Below are 24,243 nucleotides of genomic sequence, written 5' to 3' on the forward strand. Positions count from 1 at the left end.
CGACCTCTCCCTTCGCCCAATCCTACTCCGCCACCTGTCCAACCATGTCCGTTGATTCCTCCGACGATTCCTCATCGAACAGCCACCAAAACAACAACAACACAATAGCAGTCAAAACCCTCCGAAGCCGAAGCCTATTAATCACCTCCGAGTCTATCCGTTGACTCTGATTTCTTCGACAGCTTGGTTTCACCGCCGCGTCCGGGGCAGTGGCGGGAAGAGTGCGGCGGTTGGGGGAGGTAGAGGAGGGAGAGAAAGGAGCCACATAGGCATAGTATTCGATGGATGGGAGCAGTGCGACGTCGTTTGAGATTGATTCTGTTATTGGAGATGGTGTTAAGAAGGCTATGGATCGTGATCGCCTCGCTGAATTGGCTCTTATTTCCCAAGAGAGCTAAAAGGTAATAACTTTTACTTCTTTTATTATAAAAAATAAAACTTTCGGCTCGTTGAATTTCTATTTGTTTTCATTTTACACTAACTTATGTGAAGAATTAGTCGAAATTATTTTAATTTTTTGGGGAAAATGCTACAGTATTGTAGTGTAAATCCGGTAAGGAAACTATTTCGTACCGTATAGCTGAGAAACTGAGTAACAACTACCGTATTAGTATGGAGTAGTTTGAGCAAGTAACAAACTACTGATATTAGTAGTGACAGAGTTTGTGCAAGTAACAAACTACTGATAAGTGGTTATATAACTATTTTGACGGTTGTAACTGGTTTGGTAACGTTACCTGACTAGTACATTGTGCTCTGTTTTGTTTCAGATTGATGTAGCCAATATACTTTCTGATATGATTATTTGATTTGGGTTATAATTGAAGTTTTGGTTTGATCTATGGTCGGTGTTGATGAAGTGTTGAAGAGGTGTGCTAATAGGATGAATTTGTTTGTAGGATTCTTGCTAATAGGCAATCTGCAGCACGCTCGAAGGAGAGAAATAAGGTTACTAGTGAGCTAAGAGGAGGTGCAGACACTTCAACTGAAGCAACCACACTGTCAGCTCAGTCACCATGTTGCAGGTATGGATTGTCTTTAACGTTTAGTTTCAAATAAAAGAAAATACTAAGAGCCAGATATTAGGATGTATTAGTTAATGTAACAATTTTGCTAGTGTTGTTTGTTATTATCTAATGTGTATTGAGTTTCAATTTGTACTGTTTTGACGGCATTTTCCTTGAGATGAGATACTCCATGTTCAATATACTGTTTTATTGGCTGGTAAGCTGTGAGACAGTGTTTTACAATTTCAAAAGTAGGCTGGTTTTATATCTCTTTTCCAGAACAAAGCTTCCGGTTCTTGCTGCTAGATAGTTTTCTGGCCTACCCTTTCAATATCTATCCTTTTTCTTATCTCTATTATTGATATTCTTACTTTCTGTTTGGCCTTCATTTCACATGTTGCTTCTAATATTACCCATTGGTTTTGAATGTTGTATTGCTCCAATGTGCTGTATATAATCCCCAGAGATTATGGCCTGGTATTTTTCAGTTTTTGTGTTACTTTTAAATTTTATTCAGTGTTGCTCTTTCTAATTTTTGAGAATCTAAACGGCTCTGGTATAAAAGCCCATCCCCCATGTTAGTTAAGTTGAGAAGATTAGTTTTACTCTATTTGGCACTATTGAAACTTCTTTGGCACGTGTCCACCATCCATACAATGCCTGCATCACATAATATTTAATGTATCTTATGTTTGGTGCTGGATTGAAGGGTTGGTTGATCTGCCTTTTTATTCGGTAACCCATATTGTTGCTTGTGGGCAACATGCACAAATGCTTTACCAGGTTAACATAAGATGCTATTTCATGGAGAGAACTATAAATTTTACTTATTAACTAAATTTTAGGCATATTTCAATTCTAGCTTATAACATGGTAAAACTGAATTCTGTTCCTCTGGGCATAGTGTCGCAATCTCACATGGATAAATGGGATGGAGGTTGGACCTCATAAATGTGGGTAGTGTATTACTTTGCTATTCTTTTTGGTTAATGGCAAATGCCAAACTTGCAACCAGTTGTAGTAGTAACAAATAGGCCCAATCCTGTCCTTTATGTGGACTCCTCACTTCCATGCCAACCATAAGTGTGTGATCTTCAAAGGATGTGATCTACTGAGTTGTCATGCTTGACAAGAGTATTAGCTAGTCTTTTATGTTTATGGGTTTGCCTGTACATAGTAACCTTGGGTCCTATTATTCTTATCCCAAATTCAGTTATTCTTCTTTGCTAATGTTATTCTTATTACACGTGTACTACGTTTTGAAACTCTCATAAAATCTCACCATGCACTTCATGTTCAAATTAATTAAAATGATAATTTCATGATATAGTTGTCTGTGATTGGATGTGGGACAACCTAGATATATTTTGATTTAATTTATTTTCCTGTTTCTCTTGGTATCTATTTTCTTATTTGAGTTTGATTAATGAGGTAGTTTTTAGAATTTAATTAAATGCTATTTTTGTTTCTTATTTTGTTTTTTCGGGAAGTATAATATTGGCTTGAAATATGAATTGTTACTAAATTTATTTATTTATTCTCTAATTCTTTGATTTTCTCCCATTTCTTATTCTTCAATGAAAGATGACAAGAAATGGGATAAATTTTAGAAGAATAAGATGGTGGGAGAAAAATTTGGGGGAAATTTAGTATCACTATTCTATTTATATTTTCACTTCAGCAACAATGATAACTTAGATTTTACTATAGTGGCCAAAACATCTAAACAGGAATTAAATTAAGCATCCCATTGGGAATTCCTATTTTCCCCACTTAACTAAGGGCATAAGTATGACAGGTTACACACTGGGATAATATATAAAATGGTGTTTTAATCTCACGTGCTCCAATAATGCACAGCCTTTTTTGCCCACTTACTTTTTCTTAATTTGCTTTCTTATACCATTAGATATTCTTCTAGACATTGGATAGTTTATATCAGTTTATCTTGGTGGAATATACTAGTTGCCCTGACAGCACCTTTTGTTGTACTTTTCTGGATACTGTATTGAGAACACTCGAAAAAACATTTCAAGGAAAAATGAAATGGAAGCATATGAAGGAAAAGACTAATGCTCGTGTATATTGTCTCCCTTTATGCAGAGAGACACTACTGGGTTAACAGCTGAGAATAAGGAACTCAAACTGCGATTACAAGCTATGGAACAACAATCACAGCTTAGAGATGGTAGTGTTTTTATGCTATATTCTCAGTTGCATTAGTTGTCATACATCCTCGTTGTTTACAATAACTATCTCGTTGCCATTATCAGAACAAATAACACTTTTAGCTTATGAAATAACTTTTAGTAGAAGATTTATGATAGGTTTATGTTGTTGTTAACATGCTTTTCTTGCGTATCCAGCTCTGAACGAAGCGTTAAGGGAAGAAGTACAACGCCTTAAAATAGCTACAGGCCAGATTCCAGCAGTGAACGGAAGCCCTTTCGGCAGAGGACTACCTCCTCAATTTTCCAGCCACCAGCCAGCCTTACATCACTTTGGTGGGCATCAAACTCAGCAGCACCAACAACAGCAGCAGCAGCACCAACAACAGCAGCAGCAGCAGATGCCGCCGTCATCCACCAACAATCAGACGCTGAGCGGGCAGTCACACCCAAGTTTCATGGACTTTAACCAGAGGGTCTAGCTTCGTTCAAGACACTTGATTGATGGTGTTATCTAATCCTTTTAAGTAGTAGAAGATGAGGGTTTTTTTTTTTTTTTGTTCTTTTTCTTTTTTGTATATAGAAATGTGTATATGTGTTGCAGGTTGTGAATGAGTGTTGCTCAGAGCAAACCCCTGTATCAGTTGCGCACATGGCTATGTTACTCATAGTGTAGAAAATTACTCACATCTTGATGTAGAAAAATTAGGAGGTAATGATAATTGATGGTTGGATGATTGTTGTTGTCAGTTGTAGCTCATTATATTTTGAATAATTGTTTATGGAGTTGGTTTTATTTAACAAGGTCGTTATATATGTTTTACTTCTAGGATGTATTTGGTTCAGAGAATGTTGTATTACTCTCTGTTTTAAAAGTCGGACTAGACCGATCGGTCCAACTGGTTGGACCGGGACCCAGGGCCTTCTCTGGGTCAGGTTACTTTTTTTAACTGTTTCAAGTTTAAAATATAACAAACACACCCCTGATTAATACGCATCAGTCCTTGAAGGTTTCAAATCTAGCAAACACACCCTCTGGTCAAATGCAAATCGGCAATGACCTCCTCTTTTTCGGTGACCCTCCACCTTCCCTTACTGTCGGAAACCACCTTCTGACTTTCTCCGGCGTTGTCACGCTTCATCTCCAGCCGCTGTGTGATGTTTCATCATCCATCTTCGTCACGTGATTTTTCTTCCATTTCCCGGTGTCGATCGGCCTTCTCCGGCATCGACAGGCTTCCTTAGCCACCGATCTACCTTCTCCTAAGCTCCATTGTCGTTGTTCACGAACATCCAGTCATCTCATCAAAAAAAGCCATCGCGACCATTGACTTCCACCACCGATCTGTCATTTTCCAGCGATGCCTCTACTTGCTAGCGGCCGATTCGCCCTCCCCATCATCCGATCTACCCTCCTTAGTGTGTCGCCGCTGCTCTCCCAATCGATCATTAATTTGCATTTGGCCAGGGCTGTGTTTGTTAGATTTCAAACTTATAGGGTCTGATGGGATTTATCAGGGGTGAACTTGTCAAACCATCGGTTCAACCGATGGTTGGACCGGTTGAACCATGACCCAACCATTAGAGCAGGTTGCCCTCTGGTCCGGTTTTTAAAACAATGGTATTACTGTGAATATTATATTAATAAGAAGATAAATTACCTTGAAAATTACTAGAAATATTATATTAAATGTGTTTGGCTAAATTAGAATAAATTGGTAGGTATGTTATATTGATATGTTTTATTGGGAATACTAAATCGGTGGGTATGTTATATAGATTATAGATTACTGAATTGCTTTTTTTTTTAAATATTATTATGAGTAAATGACATGTTCCCACTCGAGGTTTAGCGAAATAGCTAGTTGATACCCCTGATTTTATTTATTTGAGACTCTTACCTTTAAAGTAACATTGTTTGCTAAAATGATCATATACACTGTAGCACGACGCACATTAGCATGTTAAAGTGTGTTAGCACTTTATTTCGCAAGAGGTAGGCTCACGTTAGCTAGGGGTGTTCGGTTCCGGGTACCCTACACTTTTTGAAGGAACCGGAACCGAAACCGGAACCGGAACCTGAACCGGAACCGGAATCGGAACCGAAACTGGAACCGGAACCGGAACCGGAACCGGAACCGACGGTTCCTTGAAATTTGGAACCAGGACCGGAACCGACGGTTCCGGTTCCTAAGTACCCAGAACCAGAACCTGTAACAACGGTTCCGGTTCTGGTTCTGGGTACCCTGTAAAATTACATGACCCCCCAAAAGTTTTTAAAATGGTAAAAAAACTTTAAAAACTTACAAATACCCCCTCACCTGGCACTTGTTAACAAAAATAAAATTACAAATTATAAATTCAAAATTACAAACTCCATTACTTTGTAAAGGTAGATTCTCAAAAGTCAAACCAACTTACTTTAAATGTTATGAAATATAAATATAAATGTATTCACATTATTTTTTCTACAAAAGTTTATATAAACTCCCCTAATCTTTAATTTTATTTTATATTAGTCTCGGTTCCTGGTTCCTGGTTCCGGTTTTGGTTCCTAACTATAGGAACCGGAACCGGAACCGAAATCGCACAGTAACGGTTCCAAAAATTTGGAACCGGAACCTACCCATTGACGACTGGTTCTGGGTAGGAACCGGAATCAAACCCAGGGTACCAGTCGGTTCCGGTTCCAACCGGTTCTTTTGAACACCCCTAACGTTAGCAGCGTCTAAGTTGATAGTTTTTGGCTTTTTTTTAGTTGATTTCGAAGTCCAAAATCACTTTCGAGATCACCGTTGGACTCATCACAACCTCATTTACCCATATATCACTTGTCGACCTCACTCGCCATTTCCAATCACCTCTATTCTTGCCCCCTTATGAGATTGGGTTACTTCTCAAGCTTTTTCTGATTGATTTGGGTACAACCAATCTCTCCAAACTTCACCACTAGCTTCTTCACTATCAATTGATTGTTGTGATGTGTTTTTTGGTCGTTGGTGACTCTTCAATCGCCGAAAATCGAAACCAAATTAGTGCCAACCATTGTTTTAAAATTCGGGTTGGAGGGCAACCTGTTTTGCTGCCCGGGTCACGGGTCAACCGGTCCAACCGATGATGTCAACGATAATTTTATTTTTTAAAAATTACATATTAATCCCTTAAATTTTAATATATTACAAAAATTTCCCTAAAAAGTTTAATAAGTCCCTAAATTTTTTATTTATTTTAAAAATGCCCCAAAAAATTATCAATTAATCTCCAAACTTTTGACATATCTCCTAAACACTCCTGTAAAATTCTAAATTAACCCTTATAATTTTAAAAAATTACAAAAACCCCCCTAAGACTTGAACCGGACCAGAGAAGTTATCGAGTCCTAGTCCGACCGACCTGTCCGATTTTTAAAACAGAGCCCATAACCTGCTCAATTAAAGCCCTCACCCAGCTATTGCATGGAAGCCAACCCCATCGCCACCAAATTAACGATCTTACTTTGAGGGTAGGAATCTGAAATAAATGAAACTAGGGGTATCAACTTGCCATTTTGCTAAACCTCGGGTGGGAACATGTCGTTTACTCTATTATTATTATTATTATTTAGATTATTTTTTTAACCCCTATATTTGAGATTTTGCCAAAACACCCCAGCCATAATAAAAGTTTAAATTTTAACAAAAACACCCCCATTCACCCAAGCCACTACTGGTCGCCAGCCACCACTATCCATTGTAGTTGGTTGTGGCCTGAACGGTGCACGATCGATCAGATATGGTCGGTCGTGCGTAGATCTAGTCGTTTTCGGTCAAATCGATAGTAAAAAACAGTCAGATCTGTGGCCGTTAACGACCATGGATCTAACTGAAAATGACCATATCTATTCTCGTCATTTCCAGCCATATCCACAGCCATCTGGCCATTTACAACCATTGATATGACCGGAAACGACCAGATCAGCGCATGGCTGACCAAATCCGGTCCATCGTGTGCCATTCCAATGACGGTTGATTGGCAATCGGCAATGGTGGTCAGATCCGACTATCTGTCTTGGGTAATTTGGTTCAAGGGTAATAATGTACTAAAAATCTTGTGTATAAGGATAAAATAGTCCATGAATATACTTGTAAGTTGTGTTAATAACAAGGGTATTACTGCCCAAATTTTTTAATAATTAAGGGTAAAATTGTAACAAGATTAAGATTACCAAGTAATCTTAGAATTCCTAAAAAGATGGTGGTATTCAAATTACCACCTATATTACCAAGAATAATTACTATTGGTATTAGAAGATTATCGGAATCTTTTATTAATTGACAATCAAATATAGTAATGTAAATAATATAAGATGATATTACTAGAGTAATGTCAAATACCCTTAAACCAAACGCACCCTTAAGGTCTTTTAAATTGAGCTAAGTTTCAGGTCCAAGAGTGATTTTCTAGACCCATTTTAATCTTATTATGATATTTACATTTTACAAAGAATATGGCATTCAATACCATGATCAACAATCCTTGTTTCAACTTCTTGAAAGGTTTAGGGATACCTTAACGAATAAAAATAGGTTGAGAAATATTTCTCACAAATTTCTCGCACAAACGTTGATATAACAGCTCGTAATTGGTTAGTTTGCATTTGGTCAGGTGAGACCCATTGTAAGTTGACCAATTACGAACTGACATGCCACATTTGTGAGAGAAAGTTAGTGAGAAGAGTTTCTGAGTGTAGTATTACTGTATCTTAAGAATTATTCGACATTCCCATTCAAAAAAATACACCCTTTTTTATTTTCTTAGTCTTGTATACACATGATAAGAGTGAAAGAGAGAGAAAATGTTTTTACTGTCTGAAGATTTTACAGATGATTTGTATCGATATCGCTATGCATTGGATTAATCCGATACCTATTTGAGGGTATGACACCTGAACACATCCAAACACAAGTGATAGAATCAAACTTTGAATTGTTTCCTAAAACTAATGACAAAGAGCAAGACTCAGGGTGGTGGCAAAAACAACACAGCATCAGCAACAGACACCAGTTACAGTCAAAGAGAAAACCAAACAAAATTCTAGACTTTTGTTTCTTTTCATTGAAGTCAGCGACACAAAGTTGGAGTTAAATTGATAACAACAATGGAAATGTTATCCTATCGTTTAAATTTTTCAGAACGAGGAAAGGGAATCAGCACCTCAATTTCAAATAAAAAATATGGACTATGAATGAAACTTGATTAACTATTTTGTCACAACATCGTTAATAGCTAAGTACTATGTCTCACATTGGGGACATTTGTTCCAAGGTGGCTACCGAAGTTCAGTTTAAATAGGAAGGCAACTAAGAAGAAAACAATAGAGCAGCAAAATTTAGCAGTTGATTTTGTGAAGTGATTGATCACTCAGTGACTGAGAATGGAATTATTCAGCATCTTACTGATTATGGTGATTGTTGCCACATTTGTTCTTTCAGGTTTCTTCTTGTCGAGTTCATGGACAACAACACCGAAAACAATGGAGCACATTCCAGGAAGCCTGGGGTGGCCTGCTGTTGGTGAAAGCTTCTCATTTATATCTGATTTTTCTAACCCATCTGGCATTTACAGCTTTGTGAAGGAGAGGCAACAGAGGTAATAAAATCAATCAAATAAAGAACCATGAACACATGTAAAAATTATCAAGAACGTTAGATTTGATGTTATAATGAAAACATTATTCAGGTATTAGATTTGATGTTATAATGAAAACATTATTCAGGTATGGAAAAGTTTTCAAGACTTTTGCGTTGGGGAGATACACTGTGTTCATGACTGGGAGAGAAGCAAGCAAAATATTGTTAACTGGAAAAGATGGGATGGTGAGTTTGAACCTTTTTTACACAGGGCAGCAAGTTCTTGGCCCAACCAGCTTGCTCCAGACCAGTGGAGAAGCACACAAACGGCTGCGACGGCTGATTGCTGAACCACTTTCGGTTGATGGCCTGAAAAAATATTTTCAGTTTATTAACACACTGGCAATTGAAACACTGGATCAATGGCCTGGAAGAAGGGTGCTGGTTCTTGAAGAGGCTTCTACAGTTGAGTCTAGAGAGCAAGTTAATTACTGTCCTGTAGGGTTTTTTTAAATTCAAGATAACTAAATCTTCTGTTGTTTATGCAGTTCACTCTGAAAGTGATAGGCAACATGATAATGAGCTTGGAACCCACCGGTGAGGAGCAGGAAAAGTTTCGGGCCAATTTTAAACTCATTTCTTCCTCATTTGCTTCCTTGCCATTGAAGCTCCCAGGAACAGCTTTCAATCGCGGTATCAAGGTAATACTTCTCAACAACTTACCTGCATAAAATCATAAAAAGTGACCTGACAAGAAATTGATGGATTTGATTTGCATTTTGTTAAGCGTTTAAAATTTTAAGACATCCACACCTAAGAATCACTATATAACCAAAAATGTTGCTTCTTAGCAAAGAAGGAAATTGAAATTTTCTCTAATACAAGTTTTTTCTGTTTCAGGCTCGGGATAGAATGTATGCCATGTTGAACTCTATGATTTCCGGGAGGAGAAGTGGCAAAAGCTTCCAACAAGATTTCCTTGAGTCCCTGATAATCAAACATAGCAAAACAGGAGACACAGATGATACAGAAGATAAACTCACTGATAAACAATTGAAGGACAATATATTGACTCTACTAGTTGCAGGACATGACACCACAACTGCTGCTCTCACATGGTTCATCAAATTCCTTGAAGAAAATCCTGCTGTTTTGGAACAACTCGGAGTAATATTTACTTCACATTACCTGAAAATTTTGATTAGTTTCTTTGAGTAGTCGAACTGAAATTTTCCAGTGGCTTTGCAGAAGGAACACCTGGAAATACAAGCAAACAGAAAGGATAGTGCAAATCTTACCTGGTCCGAAGTCAACAAAATGCCTTACACTGCCAAAGTAAGCAAGCATAACAACAAAAATTATTCTTTTAGAATAAGTAACAATCTGTGGAAAGGTCAATGAATTTTGATATTTTCCCAAATTGAAATTCAGGTGATCAGTGAAACTCTTCGTAAAGCAACAATTTTGCCTTGGTTTTCAAGAAAAGCTGCTGAAGATTTCGAGATTAATGGTAAGCATAATTCCGCAAACCAGACTGAAAAACATACTGATATTTTCATAAGAAACATGTAACATTTATAGTACTATTACCAAATCATTTTTAAAATTCCACTCCAGGATGCAAAATCAAGAAAGGATGGTCGGTAAACCTGGATGTCGTTTCTATTCATCATGACCCGGAAATTTTCCCAAATCCTGAAAAGTTTGATCCCTCCAGATTTGATGTAAGTTAAGCTCAATAAGTTGATCACCTTTGTCTCTGAAAATGCACAATGGGAAATGTTTCATTCTTTTCAAATGTAGGCACCTGTGAAGTCTTTCAGCTTTCTCGGATTTGGCAGTGGACCGCGAATGTGTCCTGGAATCAATCTGGCTAAACTGGAAATCTCCATTTTTATCCATCACCTAGTCTGCAAATACAAGTAAGATGGACAACAATATGTAGATGGACAATAATATGTATATGTTCTCAATTCTAACATTGTGAATGTTCATAATAGGTGGACACCTCTGGAGAAAGATGACTCTGTTCAGCCGACACTTGTTCGAATGCCGAAAAACAAGTACCCAGTTGTCGTAGAGCCGCTGTAAAGCTTTCTTGCAGTAGAATATTCATGTCAAATATGGAGATGAAAGGGCAAGAGACAAGTAAACAGTAGAAAGACAGAAGCTAAACAGAGCAAGTAGAGATACAAGATTTGGACCAGAGCAGAAGCAAGATAACAGATTTAACTTTCTGCATATCCTGCAATATGATAAAGTTTATATTTTCCATTATAAACATAAATTATGAATAAATTATTCCATCAGGGATAAGTTGTACTGAATAAAGCCACTGCTTTTACCTGCTATATATATGATTAGTTTAACTTCAAAATTGGGCCATGAAAGCATAAGGTAATATCAAAATTCAATTAGTATGAAACATAATAATAAGAAACCCGAAAAAAAAAAAAAAAAAGAAAGAAAAAGAAAAACACACAATGCTAAAACAAATCCAGATTCTATTAAAATCAAGAATTTTGATACAAACAAGACAACAGACAAATAATCCCAAGCAATAACAATCTATCGCTTATGGAGAGCTAATGCATGCAAACAATCTATCACTTATGGAGAGAACAACAGCAATTTTCAGTTCCTATATCTGCCGCAATGCAAGGAGCCTGAGCCTTTCCCCCCTCGTACCAGGTTGAGCGGTGCTCAACCAACTCGTTCAAGAAATCGTCTAGTTTGTCAATGTTGACACTAGGCATAACCACAACATGAGCGATATTACCTTGGCAGGCAAGCTGCCACTTTCGAACAAACTCTTCATCTTGAGGACGCTCAAACACAACTGTGCTGCTAAGTTCATTCAACATGGCACTGATACCAACACCTCGAAGGTGGTCCTTCAAGTAGTGAGCGTTTCTAAGACACTTCTGGACTTCTTTCTGGAAGCCTTTGTATCCTTTTCTATTGAGGGTGTACCAGAGGAAGAGAGGAGCATGGCCATTTCGGCTTCCCATGATCGTGGCATCCCTTGAAGCAAGGTACTCGACATTCCTTGAGAGAGCATTGATGTGCTCCATCCTTGTTATCTGAACACCACAAGGCATTGGGCATCCCACAAACTTGTGGCCAGAGACAGACACACTTCCGATGGGTTTCTTGAAACTAACCTTTGGAGCCTGTTCATCAACAAGATTGAAAAGCCCAAAAGGATTAAGTAAGGCCAGGAGAATAGGACTGAACACAGATTAACACTTGCATAAGGTTTAATCAAATATGTGCAAGAGGAAGCAACCGAGCACACTAAGACAACTATCCAGTACAAACAGTAATATCATGACATCATCCAATTATCCACAGGTGAAATAATATATTTGGTCTCCACAACTTTCAAATTTTCAACAGAAATGCTTTGTGACAATTGCATTTTATAAGGTAAACAGAAATACATACAAGAAAAGCTAGTTCAGATCAGAAATATGCGATTTCACTCACAGCCTATTGTCTATGATTGAGTTCATCCAATGCAAAGGCACCTGGGCAGAATACTTAGTCCTTTTGTTCAAACTGAGAAAAACCAAATAATATGTTCTGGAATGAAACGCACCACAATTGACTGATTCAGTTATTAATGAAGAGCAAAAGCTATTAAATCAGACTAAGGAAACTCTTAAAAGCAAAATTGCTAAAGCCCAAAACCATCTGCTAATGCAAGAAATGAAAGACTGAAGGAAAGAGGGAAGCCGAATTTACAATCTTTAAGTTTCCTTATAATGTTAAAAGTTGGGAATGACATGACTTACACGTTTAACAAAGGGCATCATGAGTCCGAATAAAGCTCCATCACAATGAATATAGAAGCAATCATGCTTAAATCCACTTTCTTCAAGCGTTTGTATCACAAGATCAAGGTCATCAACAGCTCCTTTCACAGTTGTTCCTGTAATACAAATAATCGATCAGATCAACTCGGTTAATGGTGCACATTCACTTCTTTGAGTTTGTGGGATTGGGAGGGAGAGAGAGAGAGAGTGAGAGACCTATATTAACATTGATAATAGCCGGTTTGTCCTTGTGCGCAAGTAGTTTAACTTTGAAATCGGCACAATCAATTTCACCAGACATCAGAGTGTCAACCTTAACACATTCCATTCTATACATACGTGCAGCTTTAAAGACAGAATAATGGGACTCTTTTGATGCATACAGAATCCCATCCGGAAACACCTCCCTCCTGCAAGATCAAAGTACAATATGTTTCAGATTTCTTTGACAGAAAAGATAAATGATTATGATGTGACAAAGAAGCAATGTAAAGCTAAAACCTAACCATACTTACCCAACTAAAATGCCATGAAGATTGCCTTCTGTACCACAATTTGTAATGTATCCCCAGTATTCATCTTTCTCTATTTCCCATAGACGAGCAAACCAATCCAAAACACCAACTTCAAACTGTCTTGAATGAACACCATAGTTGCTTTCAATAAATGGATCCCCAAGATTGTTGATGGAGAAATGCTGCAACTGACCAAGGGCACCATAATCGAAGTCAAGATTATAGGGATAACCTACAAAAAAGACATCATTGGAAGCAAAAGTTTTTAAAAAAAAAATCAAAACCAAAGACATAACTAGAAACTTTAACGTCAGAGGTCAGATTGACAATGCATTGTCATGGCATCTTTAGTAATTGTGACAAGTTTATCAATTAAACAATGAAATGTTGCCTCCCACAAGTAACAATATGAAGTCAGGAGGCCTCCAAAACAAAATTACTCGAAACAAATCGGCAACAACTCTTGCTTTTTCTTCAATATATCTATTTCTTTTACTTGAGCATCAGTAAGCACATCCTTAAACAAAATCACTTTGCAATTTTCTGACATCAGGTTACCACTTTTCATGTTTTGTGTAGTTTAAATTTTTAGATATACATATGATTTTCTTTTTTCTTTTTCTTTTTCAATTTTCTATTTCAAAAAACGAAAATGATGCACATTTTCTACTATATAAAAGATGACAACGAAACAATAATAAACGCATACATAACTTTCACTTATGTGTAATTTATAAGTGTATCCCTCGTCATATCAAGCAACTCTACATACACATCAAATCACAAACAAAAGACAACAGAAAATAAACTATTTCAGTAAACTCCACGCTATGTAAGTACTAAAACAAGAGATTAGTAAACATTCAGGCCACATTTTACTCGGCATTCTAACATATACTTTTGCTTACTTTTCTTTTACTCTTTGCTTTTGAGAAAACAATAATCTTAGAGGGTATCACTCAAAACATGTAAACAAACAAATATAGCCACTCACTCTCGGTATTGACGTTATAATATCTTAATATAGCTATCACAATTCACACATCCAAAAGTAAAAGTTCTGCTTTTGAAAGCAATAGATGTTTGCTTTACCAAAAAAGCAAAAAGCAGTACTTTAAATGTAAAACCAAAATGATGCTTTTCAGCTTTCAAAAACAAAATTATATTTACAAAGGTGAAACAACTATCATGAGTGCCCATTACCACAACTACCTGAGCATATCATGTGGTTGAACTTGAACACTAGGCATGATTCATTTAGCTCAACTAGAATAAGTATTTATAAAATTTCAACAAAAATATACCTAACAGTAAATTTAGAGTTCTTATATCACACTAAATATCTTATAACTTGTAAGTTAGTATAAGATGTAACACAAAGTCATTTTTAGCTAACAACCAACATGAAAAACGAAGTATTGAAACGACGACGTTTAAACACATTTCTTAATGTTTAGTACCTAAATGGTGCTTAGTCCGTTCGACCAAAGTCTTCCTGTAGCGAGCCAGGACGCCAGCCATGTAAGCCTCTTTGTCACCGGTGAACTCGTCGTTAGCTTCCGGCTCCGTGACAGCTAGGCACGTGGTGTGCACGTTCTTCCCGAGCACAATCTCTCTCTGACTCTCACTCTCCATATCAGACTCAGCAATAATCTTCACAAGTCCTCCGTTCTCCTCACCCACAACCGGAGGCAACGGCTCAGACACCACAGCCGTCGGATCGAAATCTCTCGAAAAGATCTCCGCCATGGCTCCGTTCACGTGCTTCAAACTAGCTTCCGCTTCCATTTGCACGACCTGAGCCATAACTAAAAAGTAAATTAACAATGCAAATGTGAAAGCAGCGCGCGTGAATAAATAAGAGAAAACTGTAAGAAGATTTTGAATGTTGGAGAATTTAATAGTTGTAATGGAGTGATGGCAGATCCGGAGAGAGGAACCTGATCGGAGAAGATTGAGGCGGTGGATTCGTTCGTTTGTTCGTTCAAGAACGGAGAGATAGAAGCTCCGGTACAAACGAGAGAGTTGGTTTTTGCAGTACCGTTTGTAAGACGAGCGAAAAAAGGAGGGCGTTACCACTCTATTTATAGTGGCGATTTTTCTGGAGACTTTCGTATTTGCTAAGTTAATACAATAGATATTTTTTGTTTTATTTTATTTTATTTTTTCATAGAGAAGTTAGACATCACGTCACGTGAGTCTTATTATTAATTCTCTTCCAGATTGCACTATAATTAAAATCCTTTGATACAAGATATAAAATTAATTAATTCTAATACGTTAATGATACCAGAACCACATTTATTCCATTGGCTACAACCAGGGGCGGATTCAGCCCCTTTGAGGTAGGTCAGGGACAACCCCATATTTGAAAAAAAATTATTAATATACAGGTTATCANAGATTGCACTATAATTAAAATCCTTTGATACAAGATATAAAATTAATTAATTCTAATACGTTAATGATACCAGAACCACATTTATTCCATTGGCTACAACCAGGGGCGGATTCAGCCCCTTTGAGGTAGGTCAGGGACAACCCCATATTTGAAAAAAAATTATTAATATACAGGTTATCAAAAATTGTTAATTAACACACACACGCGTATACATAGACACCTTCATATTTTAAAAAAATAAAAACTATTTTACATATTATATATCTAGGTCTACAAAAAAATTGTTATATATATATATATTCCAAACCCACATCATATTAAAAGTTTAAAACTCTCTCCACTGTTTTTTTACACAATTTTATCTATTTTTTATGACTTTATCCCTAAATTCTTTACTCTCTTTTTCTTTTTCTCTTTCTCATGTTATTCGCTCTTAAAATTTTTGAAGACTGAAATTGTTAAATTTTCACTACTCAAGGTATCATAATTAGCTCTTTTTTCTGTTTTATCGATTTTAGGTATGTGTATTGTTCGTTTCAATTTAGTTTATTTAAAGATTGAATTATTTTTTTCTTTTTGAGATTTTTTATTATAATTTGAGAGAAAAAAATATTAATGTTGTGAGTTTATTTTATATTTTTTTGTCTAAGAATAAATCTGTTTTCTCAAATTAAAACCTTAACTATATTTTAAAGGACGTTATTCTTCACCCTTCACCCACCACTTTTATACATTTTAAACGTCACCGTTCAGTTGTTCAAAATTATTAAAGAAATTTGAGTTACTATATATGTTTATACTAAAAAAAATTCTCCTATTTTATTAATTCATATTAAAAATCAACATAATATTGACTTGATTTAAGTTTTGGTTGATTTTAGCTTAATTAGACTATGTTTGATCAACTCTATAAAAATTTATATTATAATCTTTGAAAGCCAAAAAATAAAAATATTAAAAGAAGGTTTTATTCAAGGTTTAGTCAAAATTTTGCTTCTCAAAGATTTATTCAAGTAAGAAAATATTGTGTTATTGTATATTCTTTTTTCTCAGGTTCTTAATATTATATTTTTTTTTAATAAATTTTTTAAAGTTTTCACTAATTATTTGATAAATAATAGTGGAGCCGCGGAGGCCCCTCTGAACAAAAATTCTGGATCCGCCACTGGCTACAACCGACCATTTTAAATTAGTGTGCACCAATGCATGAAGCAAAAGAAAGTAGTACATGTTCCTGCAAATTCTAACCATTGTTTTGTGCCACAAGCACAGCAGAGGATAGGTGTAAATCGACGGTCTTTATTGGAAATCTAGATCTAAAGATATCACAACAGGACAGATTGTGATTACTGATGGGATTTTTTTTTTTTTTTTTAGTATAATTTCATTGCCAGTTGAAGTTTTTTAAGAAATTTTAGACGATGCAAATTCAAACTTGACTTGTGAAAGTTAGAATGAAACAATTTCCACAGTCCAATACGCCGGATTCAGACGTGGAAATAAGATACAGGAAACGACAGTGCTTTTGCAGCTTTGTTTTGTCGTATATGAAAATGAAACAGCGTCGCTTTTTTATTTTCCTTTTACCGGTCTCCCTCAGTCCCTCTCCCCTCCGCTTCTCGTGTGAATTTCCTAATTGACTTTTCGAAATTCGTAAAATTAGATTCTAAATGGGTCCACCGTGGAAACCAATCGAGATTCTATTAGATAAGTATCGCCAAGACAATCACGTGGCAACTGCGTCAGGATATTTTTAGTCCTGGTCTCACCAACCAAGATCAATGGTCATAACCAATATTTATGTGTTCCGAAACATAATAGGATAAATTATGTTCACAATATAGTCGTACAATAATTATTTTACATAAGTTTTATGTAACTTTTATATATTTGCATGACTCAATTATAAGACTATACTTGTAAAAAAATATTTATGTTTCTTTCATTACAAAATTAAAGGCCTAGTAATATTGCACTTGGATGAAACTAACCAGGCCCAATGGTCAAACTTGTTCCGGCCCGTAAACTTAAAGCAGGCTTTTAATGACTAAAATCCATTGCAAAAATAACGCATTTTATGGTACCAACTACCGATTATTCTAATTACAGACTAAAGTATATCATAGTTTTCTTGGATTGTACTGAAAGTTAATACTTGGCTACACTACAAGATTAATAATGTAACTCTTAACGACATATAATTAACACGGTGAAAATTAATTGTAAAAAACACTTCATCATCGTATGTTTAATTATACATTAAGATATAATTTAACAATATTTTTATTATCATACAATTGATTGACAACAGAATAATTTACGATTAATTTTCAAAGTCGCGAGATTGTAATCCAATTTTAAATGTTTAAGTAGATAAGATAATCTTCTTTATTTTTTTTATTTTATAAAAAATAATTAAAAGCAGGCATGACAACTCATTTTGAATGTCACAGTAACCAAACCAAATATTTGCAATTACAGAATCAAGTTAAGCACAAATTGAAGTATACAAGAAAATTTCTTACCTTAAAAGAGAGATAGCTCTCCATTCCAGTTCTCTTGTACTTAGATTCTCCGAAACTACAATAATCCTTGCTTGGTACGGAATTCCACTACTCAATGGGGTTAACTTGGCTTCTGTATTTTAGGAAACTAAAGTTTCCAGAATATACACTTACGTCCCTGTATTTTTGGAGGAATGTATCATTTCGAAGCAGTAATGGACTAAATAGATTATTTATAAAACAGAAGGGGTGAAAAAGAAATCCTTAGTTAAGGGCACCTGGATGGTAATAAAAAGTAGATACGCGTGTGTATTTAGATTCTTGCAGCAGGTTGTGTAGTACGCACCAGAATTAGAAACCTCAGTGTCTCTCTCTCTCACACAACTTCTCCATTATTTCGAAGTTTCAAATTTTCAACCCCAAACCGAAAAAAAAGTCCCCTGTGATACTCCGCTTCGCGGTCGATGGACGCGCCCCCGATCTACGCTCTCCCGCAAGACACGCTTCAACAGATTTTCTCCTCTCTCCCTCTTCGTCAAATCGTCGTCTGCCGATCCGTCTGCAAACTCTTCAATCAAATCCTGACGTCACCATCATTCATACACCACATCTCCACACAAAACCCTCCCCTCTCTCTCCTCGCTCTCCGTCCCCCGCACCACCACCGCCACCACCACCACGTGTCCCATTCTGTTACCTCCGGCCTCCACGTTTTCGATCCCAACCAGAACCAATGGCTCAGATTCGATCTCAGCTTTCTCCCTTTCAGATCGCTACAGCCTGTGGCTTCCTCGCAAGGACTCCTTTATGTCTGGGGTGACTCACCCGGCTCACCCGAGTCGAACAAATCTCTCATAGCTTGTAATCCCTTGACTCGCCAATTTAAGGTTCTGCCGCAGTTAGGTTCAGCCTGGTCAAAACACGGATCAGTTCTGGTTGACTCGGTGAACCGAGTTATGGTGCTCACTGAACTCGCCGCGTTGTTTTATTCCAACTCAGTTCATTATTGGCTAAAGTTCTCCTCGAATCTTCCGTCCAAACCGCGAAGTCCGGTTATGATGTCGGACTCTGTGTACGCGTTGTGCGACGTCGGATCACCATGGAGAAGTCAATGGAAACTATTCACATGTAAGTTATCGACCTTAACGAATTCGCAACAGTTTTGGTATTGTTTAGAGAAGCACGAGTGGGGAGACGTGTTTGATATATTGAAACGGCCGCGTTTAGTTCGCGGAATTGGGAATAGGGTTTTGATGATCGGAGGATTGAAATCGTCGTATTCGTTGAACTCGTCGTGTTCGACGATAATTATACTGAGATTGGACTTGGATTTGCTGGAATGGGAGGAAGCAGGGAGAATGCCGGGGGCGATGTATAAGTTTTTTCAAGAATCGAGTAAGTTTAAGGTGTTTGGAATAGGGGATAGGGTTTGTTTTTCGGCCAAGAGAGTTGGAAAATTGGCGCTCTGGGAATGTGGGAGAGGAGGAGGAGGCGGAGGAGACTGGAGATGGATTGATGGACTGGCAGCAAGCGGAGATGGGCCGAGTCGAGGATTTGTGTTGGAAGCAAGGCTCAATGCGGTGCCTTGAGGTTCGTATTTTTTTTTTTGGAATTTGGATGGCAATGCAATTTGAGATAAGTTTTAGATGATGTTGTATTTGATTTTAAAATTAATGAAAGAATTTTCGTTTTTGATTTAGTGTTTTGAGTTCAGTTTACTTTTGATTTTTGTTGTTAAATTGTAGTTTCTATGCATTGATGAAAATTTAAGATTACTTGTTAGTGGAAAGAAAATGGATGTTTTTGTGTTAGTGTTTGTTAGGAGTTAGTGAAAGAGTAAAGGGAGATGGTATATATATGTCTATAAATGCTTGAGCTAGTCTGTGACTGCCTAGAGTTATATGACTCTAAAATGCATCATTACAGCAAAAGTGTTGTGATTTATCTTTATGATGCCTTGTCCTGGTGAATGTTTGTGTCAGTTTTTTGCATTGTCTTTCTTATCAGATTAACCTCGACATCTTCTTAATTGAATTTGGCAACTTGATGGATCATGAGTTCAGCGGAGTTTCGATATTTTTTAATGATCTTAGAATTAGTCATCACCATTCACAATAACCAAGCTTGAACAGCAGCATGACGTCTATATTATGATGTGCCAGAACATTTGGCGAAACAAGATGCAAGGTTTTAGTTAATAGACTGTGGATGAAATTTTGTGTTGAAGGTGCAATGTAGTTGCAAATTGCAAAATTTTCAGGTGAAGTAGAAGTTACATTTCAGACCTATGTTCTAATACACCACATTTTTAAATTTAAAAAGAAAAAAAAAAAAAAAAAAAAGGGCAATGCATTTGATTGAATTTCGCTGTGATGACTAAAGTTTTCACCTACTCCTTGGTTTTTTGCTTCCATATTTTATTCTTTTTGTTAGCCCTCCTCAGTGTTAAATCAATGGTGACAAGAATATATTGTTGCTAGTTTGTCTGTTGTTTTTGTCTGAGTTTGTTTCATCCCAGTTCTCAGTTTGTAGAATTTACTCACCAATCACTAAAAATGAGGAAGTGTATTGTTTCTTCATTTAATTGAACCTTGTGAACTGGAAATGGATATTTTTTGTAGAAAGTCAGTATTTCAAGCCCTCTCTCACACTCACTTTATCTCTTCAGTATCCTCACTCACAGTATCTCTTATCATTTATCAGTCTTCTTTCAGAGTCCTCTCTTTCATTCTTTTTTCGCTCTTCTTCCTATCACTGATCTGCCTTCTCTTAGCTGACCACACATCTTGGGTATTGTGAATTGCACATTTCCTCGGGGGTTCTCTCGTTGCTGTAAATTTCTTTTTATTATTCTAGTAGATTTATATTATGTGCTTTGGTTCATAGGTTTTTTTGGGTGATTTGATGATGTTTATGGTTGTGTTAACTTTTGGGATACTGCTGCAATGATTTTCTGCATTTGTTTGCTTGTTTGGGCAGTTGTAGGGACAAGAATGTGTTGCTGATATTTCTTGTGGTGTTTTATTGTTAGAGTTTAGTGATTTTGTTTGTTATTTTGCCATGTCACATTATAGAATCTATGTAGGAATCAGTGAAATCAGGGAGTGTCTTGTATTGAGAGGAAACGGATCTTTGACATTAATAGAGGAACACTTCAAATCCTTGTGGGATAGAGTCAGACTTTTAGCTACCCTTTGGACTTCAACTTCACTGACAAGAGTTTCAAGATACTTCTTGTTTCTTCATTCATTTAAATTGGGAGGGAGTTTTCGGCTATGTTTGGTTTTGATAGTAAGCTTATGGCTGCTATTTTGAGTTGTATTTATTTTTATTTTTGAGCTTTCTTATATACACACTGTAATTTTTTTTTTTTTTTTTCAGCTAAACTTGTCCTTCTTTAGTGGGCTACTTGTTCACTTTTCTATAGCCTTGCTCTAAATTTGGTTGAACAGTAATTTAACCATAAATAGTTCTGGTATTAATAAATTTAACTTCAAATCCTTTTGGTCAACCCTCTTTTCTCTTCTCAGTCCTTCTGCATGGTTTCACTTTTCACGTATTACTTATCGGCCATCTCTCATTGTCCTCCCTTATGCTCGCTCTTCTCTTTTTTCTGTCCCAGATCTGTCTTCTGTTGGCAAAATAACGATCTCAGTTAATGCAATTGTTGGTTTATTGGGTTTTTTTATGTTTTTTGGATGCAGATATGATTTTTTATTTTCTGAGTTTATTTATTGATAATATGGTGTATGGTTTGTGGGGTGTATTTTGTTTGGATGATTTGATAGTGTTTGTGGATATGTTTCTGAATGGTGTTGTGGTGGATAATTCCCTTGTACATTTACGGATGGATGTGGTCACTCTTTGGATGACAGAGTGTTTATGGATGTATTAACTAGATGATGATACAAATGGATTATTTTCTTTGATATTTATTTGCTTGTTTGTTTCTTTGGTTACTAAGAAACTGAGGAAATGATGTATAATTGACAGTTAGCTTTATGTTGAACAAAGTGAAAATTACTGCTATAGTTGAATAGTAGGGAAATCAAGATTGCCAAAAATTTTGTTTTGATAATAAATACCATACAAGCAAGGATCCCTCTGGAACCATTATGGCTGAAATCCCTGGATGATATGGACAATCTGGGATTAAGTATTCTAATTGTACAAGTCTTGTGAACTTCAGGTACAAGAGATTTCCAGATGCTTGTTCTTTATACACCTACGTTGGAATAGTTTTGCTGATTTTGTTGTTGTTTTGTGGGTTGCTTTTCACATACCAATCAATGTCTTTTTGCACAGCTTAATACAAAGTTTTATGGATATATTTTGTACAGCTTCTTTTGCCTCCCTTCTTGGGGATGATATGACATCTTGGTGGATGTCTTATCCACTTCTGTGTCCCTCTTTCCTTTAACATAATTTCCTGTTTCCTTTAAATAAATAAATATATCTACATTTAGAAGTTTCCAGTGTCCTATAATTCATGGATAGTTGTTTTTCAGGTGGTTTATAATTTCTGGAGTTACCATCTTGCTATATGCAGAGGCAATTGAAGCTTATCCCATAGCTTCTTCTCTCCCCACCCAACTGGAAGCTTTCTCAGGCAACAGAAATTCCGAGCCCCATGATCTCCTTATCAAACAAAATCTTAATCCTACACTTCGGCCAGGATCAAGATTGATGTTAGATTGAATCAGAGATTAAACTCAAATCTCTACCGAACCAATGATGTATATGACACTTAAATCGCGGAGCTCTTCTCCTACTAAAACTTGGGGGCAGCTTAAAGCTGGTGGGCGATAATATTGGCGAAATCAATTCCTTCAATGATGCAAAATCAATAAAATGAACATCGAGAGGATTGCTTGTTTTACGGTAAACTATTCAATGCAAAATTTATTTATGAAGGGATCTGTTGGACAGCCCAGATGCATGATTGAAGCTTCAACAGTTTTTTCTTCTCTCATCAAATAAACAGTATATGCTCTACGTTTCTTCACATCAAGATTAACCCAATAATTTCATAGAAAATTGATAAAATACTCTTAAACATAGATCATAAATTTTACTCTGCAAAATGAAATGCTCATACTGGATGATAACAATTGGTGACGATATCAAGATATATATCACCCTAATTTTACTTAAAGTTTTGTAAATGAATGGATTTGCATATCAATACAATGATCAAAGAACTAACTTCACTTTTTAGGATTTAAAGATGTTTATTAAAAAAAAATTAACCGATTAAAATTTTAATTACATTTTTAATAATATTAATATGACCTATATAATACAGTAATATGTTAAGCAGAATCATGTGCATTCACATTTCACAGGCATAAAAACGTGACAAATAATTAAATATCGTCCAACTTTTTGGGAAAAACCTAAATTACTGGGACCATACTAGGGAGCCTATCCTCTCTCTGGATAATAAGAAACTTTTGTTTGACAAATAATTCATACCCTATTGATAAATACTTTAAATTTTAAATAGGGACTATATCAATCTAATAATAGAATTTTTTTTTTTTTTTTTTTTTGGTGACGAGGGTTTCCGAGTTAGCTTACGCATACTTCGATTAATCCCTTGGACCCTTAAGTTAACAACTAAGTGTACCCTCTAGTGGTCATCCCTATTAGTAATAGTAATACTCTTAAAAGTCTTTGTCCAATCACTCGATCTCCCAAGGGTAATTTTACATTTCAACTATTTGAAAAATAATTTCCGAAGCCACTCAAAAATGGATCCGGGTCGGCTCTTCTTTATCTTTAATGAAAAAAGTATATTTGGATTGGACCACAGGGTATTTTAAGTGGATAATTCATTTTATTTTTTTGGGTTTTTTTTTTTTAAATTACTATTAATTTATGCCAATTGAAAACTATTTAAGTACATCTCAAATTGTATTTTCATCTTTTTACATCACAATCGAAAGGCGCACAATTCTCCATCACCAGATATAGAAAATCCTGATGGGTCCCCGCTTGCTTTATTTGTTCACTGGACTTTTCGAGCGAAATGGACCATTAACCCAATTGAATTCCGTTGACGGTGTATCATGTTCCATGTTTATGCACAATCTACGTAGCCAATGCCCCAATGAGTGGAGCTAAAATTAAATTTAATTCCTTTTATTTTATTAAACACTTGTTAATCAATGGAGTTTACCCAAACTTTTAACAGATTTTATTCACATTTTTTTCTTATA

At 36.1% G+C, this 24,243-nt stretch overlaps 4 protein-coding genes across 4 annotated transcripts; 3 read left to right on the top strand and 1 right to left on the bottom strand.

The window, feature by feature from the left end:
• Positions 1-281: 281 nt before the first annotated feature.
• On the top strand, positions 282-3,976 carry LOC116143345 (transcription factor VIP1). Its single transcript, XM_031428796.1, is given in 5 exon segments — positions 282-370; positions 372-401; positions 900-1,025; positions 3,101-3,195; positions 3,374-3,976. Coding segments are annotated over 5 exon segments (624 nt in total). The 3' UTR covers positions 3,658-3,976.
• A 4,497-nt stretch (positions 3,977-8,473) lies between these two features.
• On the top strand, positions 8,474-11,117 carry LOC116143367 (abscisic acid 8'-hydroxylase 3-like). Its single transcript, XM_031428812.1, has 9 exons — positions 8,474-8,803; positions 8,931-9,249; positions 9,333-9,485; positions 9,685-9,951; positions 10,033-10,119; positions 10,216-10,294; positions 10,402-10,508; positions 10,588-10,706; positions 10,785-11,117. Exons 1-9 carry the CDS (start codon positions 8,589-8,591, stop codon positions 10,873-10,875), a joined length of 1,437 nt encoding a protein of 478 aa, XP_031284672.1. The 5' UTR covers positions 8,474-8,588; the 3' UTR covers positions 10,876-11,117.
• A 154-nt stretch (positions 11,118-11,271) lies between these two features.
• Positions 11,272-15,167, bottom strand: LOC116143366 (serine decarboxylase). Its single transcript, XM_031428811.1, has 6 exons — positions 15,058-15,167; positions 14,578-14,914; positions 13,118-13,349; positions 12,819-13,012; positions 12,582-12,718; positions 11,272-11,957 (listed from the first exon to the last, which is right to left on the bottom strand). The coding sequence occupies exons 2-6, from the start codon at positions 14,903-14,905 to the stop codon at positions 11,391-11,393; spliced, it is 1,458 nt and encodes a 485-aa protein (XP_031284671.1). The 5' UTR covers positions 14,906-14,914; positions 15,058-15,167; the 3' UTR covers positions 11,272-11,390.
• Positions 15,168-18,358: 3,191 nt separating this feature from the next.
• Positions 18,359-22,986, top strand: LOC116143389 (SKP1-interacting partner 15). Its single transcript, XM_031428840.1, has 2 exons — positions 18,359-19,612; positions 22,531-22,986. Exon 1 carries the CDS (start codon positions 18,487-18,489, stop codon positions 19,609-19,611), a length of 1,125 nt encoding a protein of 374 aa, XP_031284700.1. The 5' UTR covers positions 18,359-18,486; the 3' UTR covers position 19,612; positions 22,531-22,986.
• Positions 22,987-24,243: the final 1,257 nt, after the last annotated feature.

The sequence above is a fragment of the Pistacia vera genome, unplaced genomic scaffold (genome assembly GCF_008641045.1).
Source record: "Pistacia vera cultivar Batoury unplaced genomic scaffold, PisVer_v2 Contig43, whole genome shotgun sequence".
In the NCBI taxonomy this organism is placed as follows: Eukaryota; Viridiplantae; Streptophyta; class Magnoliopsida; order Sapindales; family Anacardiaceae; genus Pistacia; species Pistacia vera.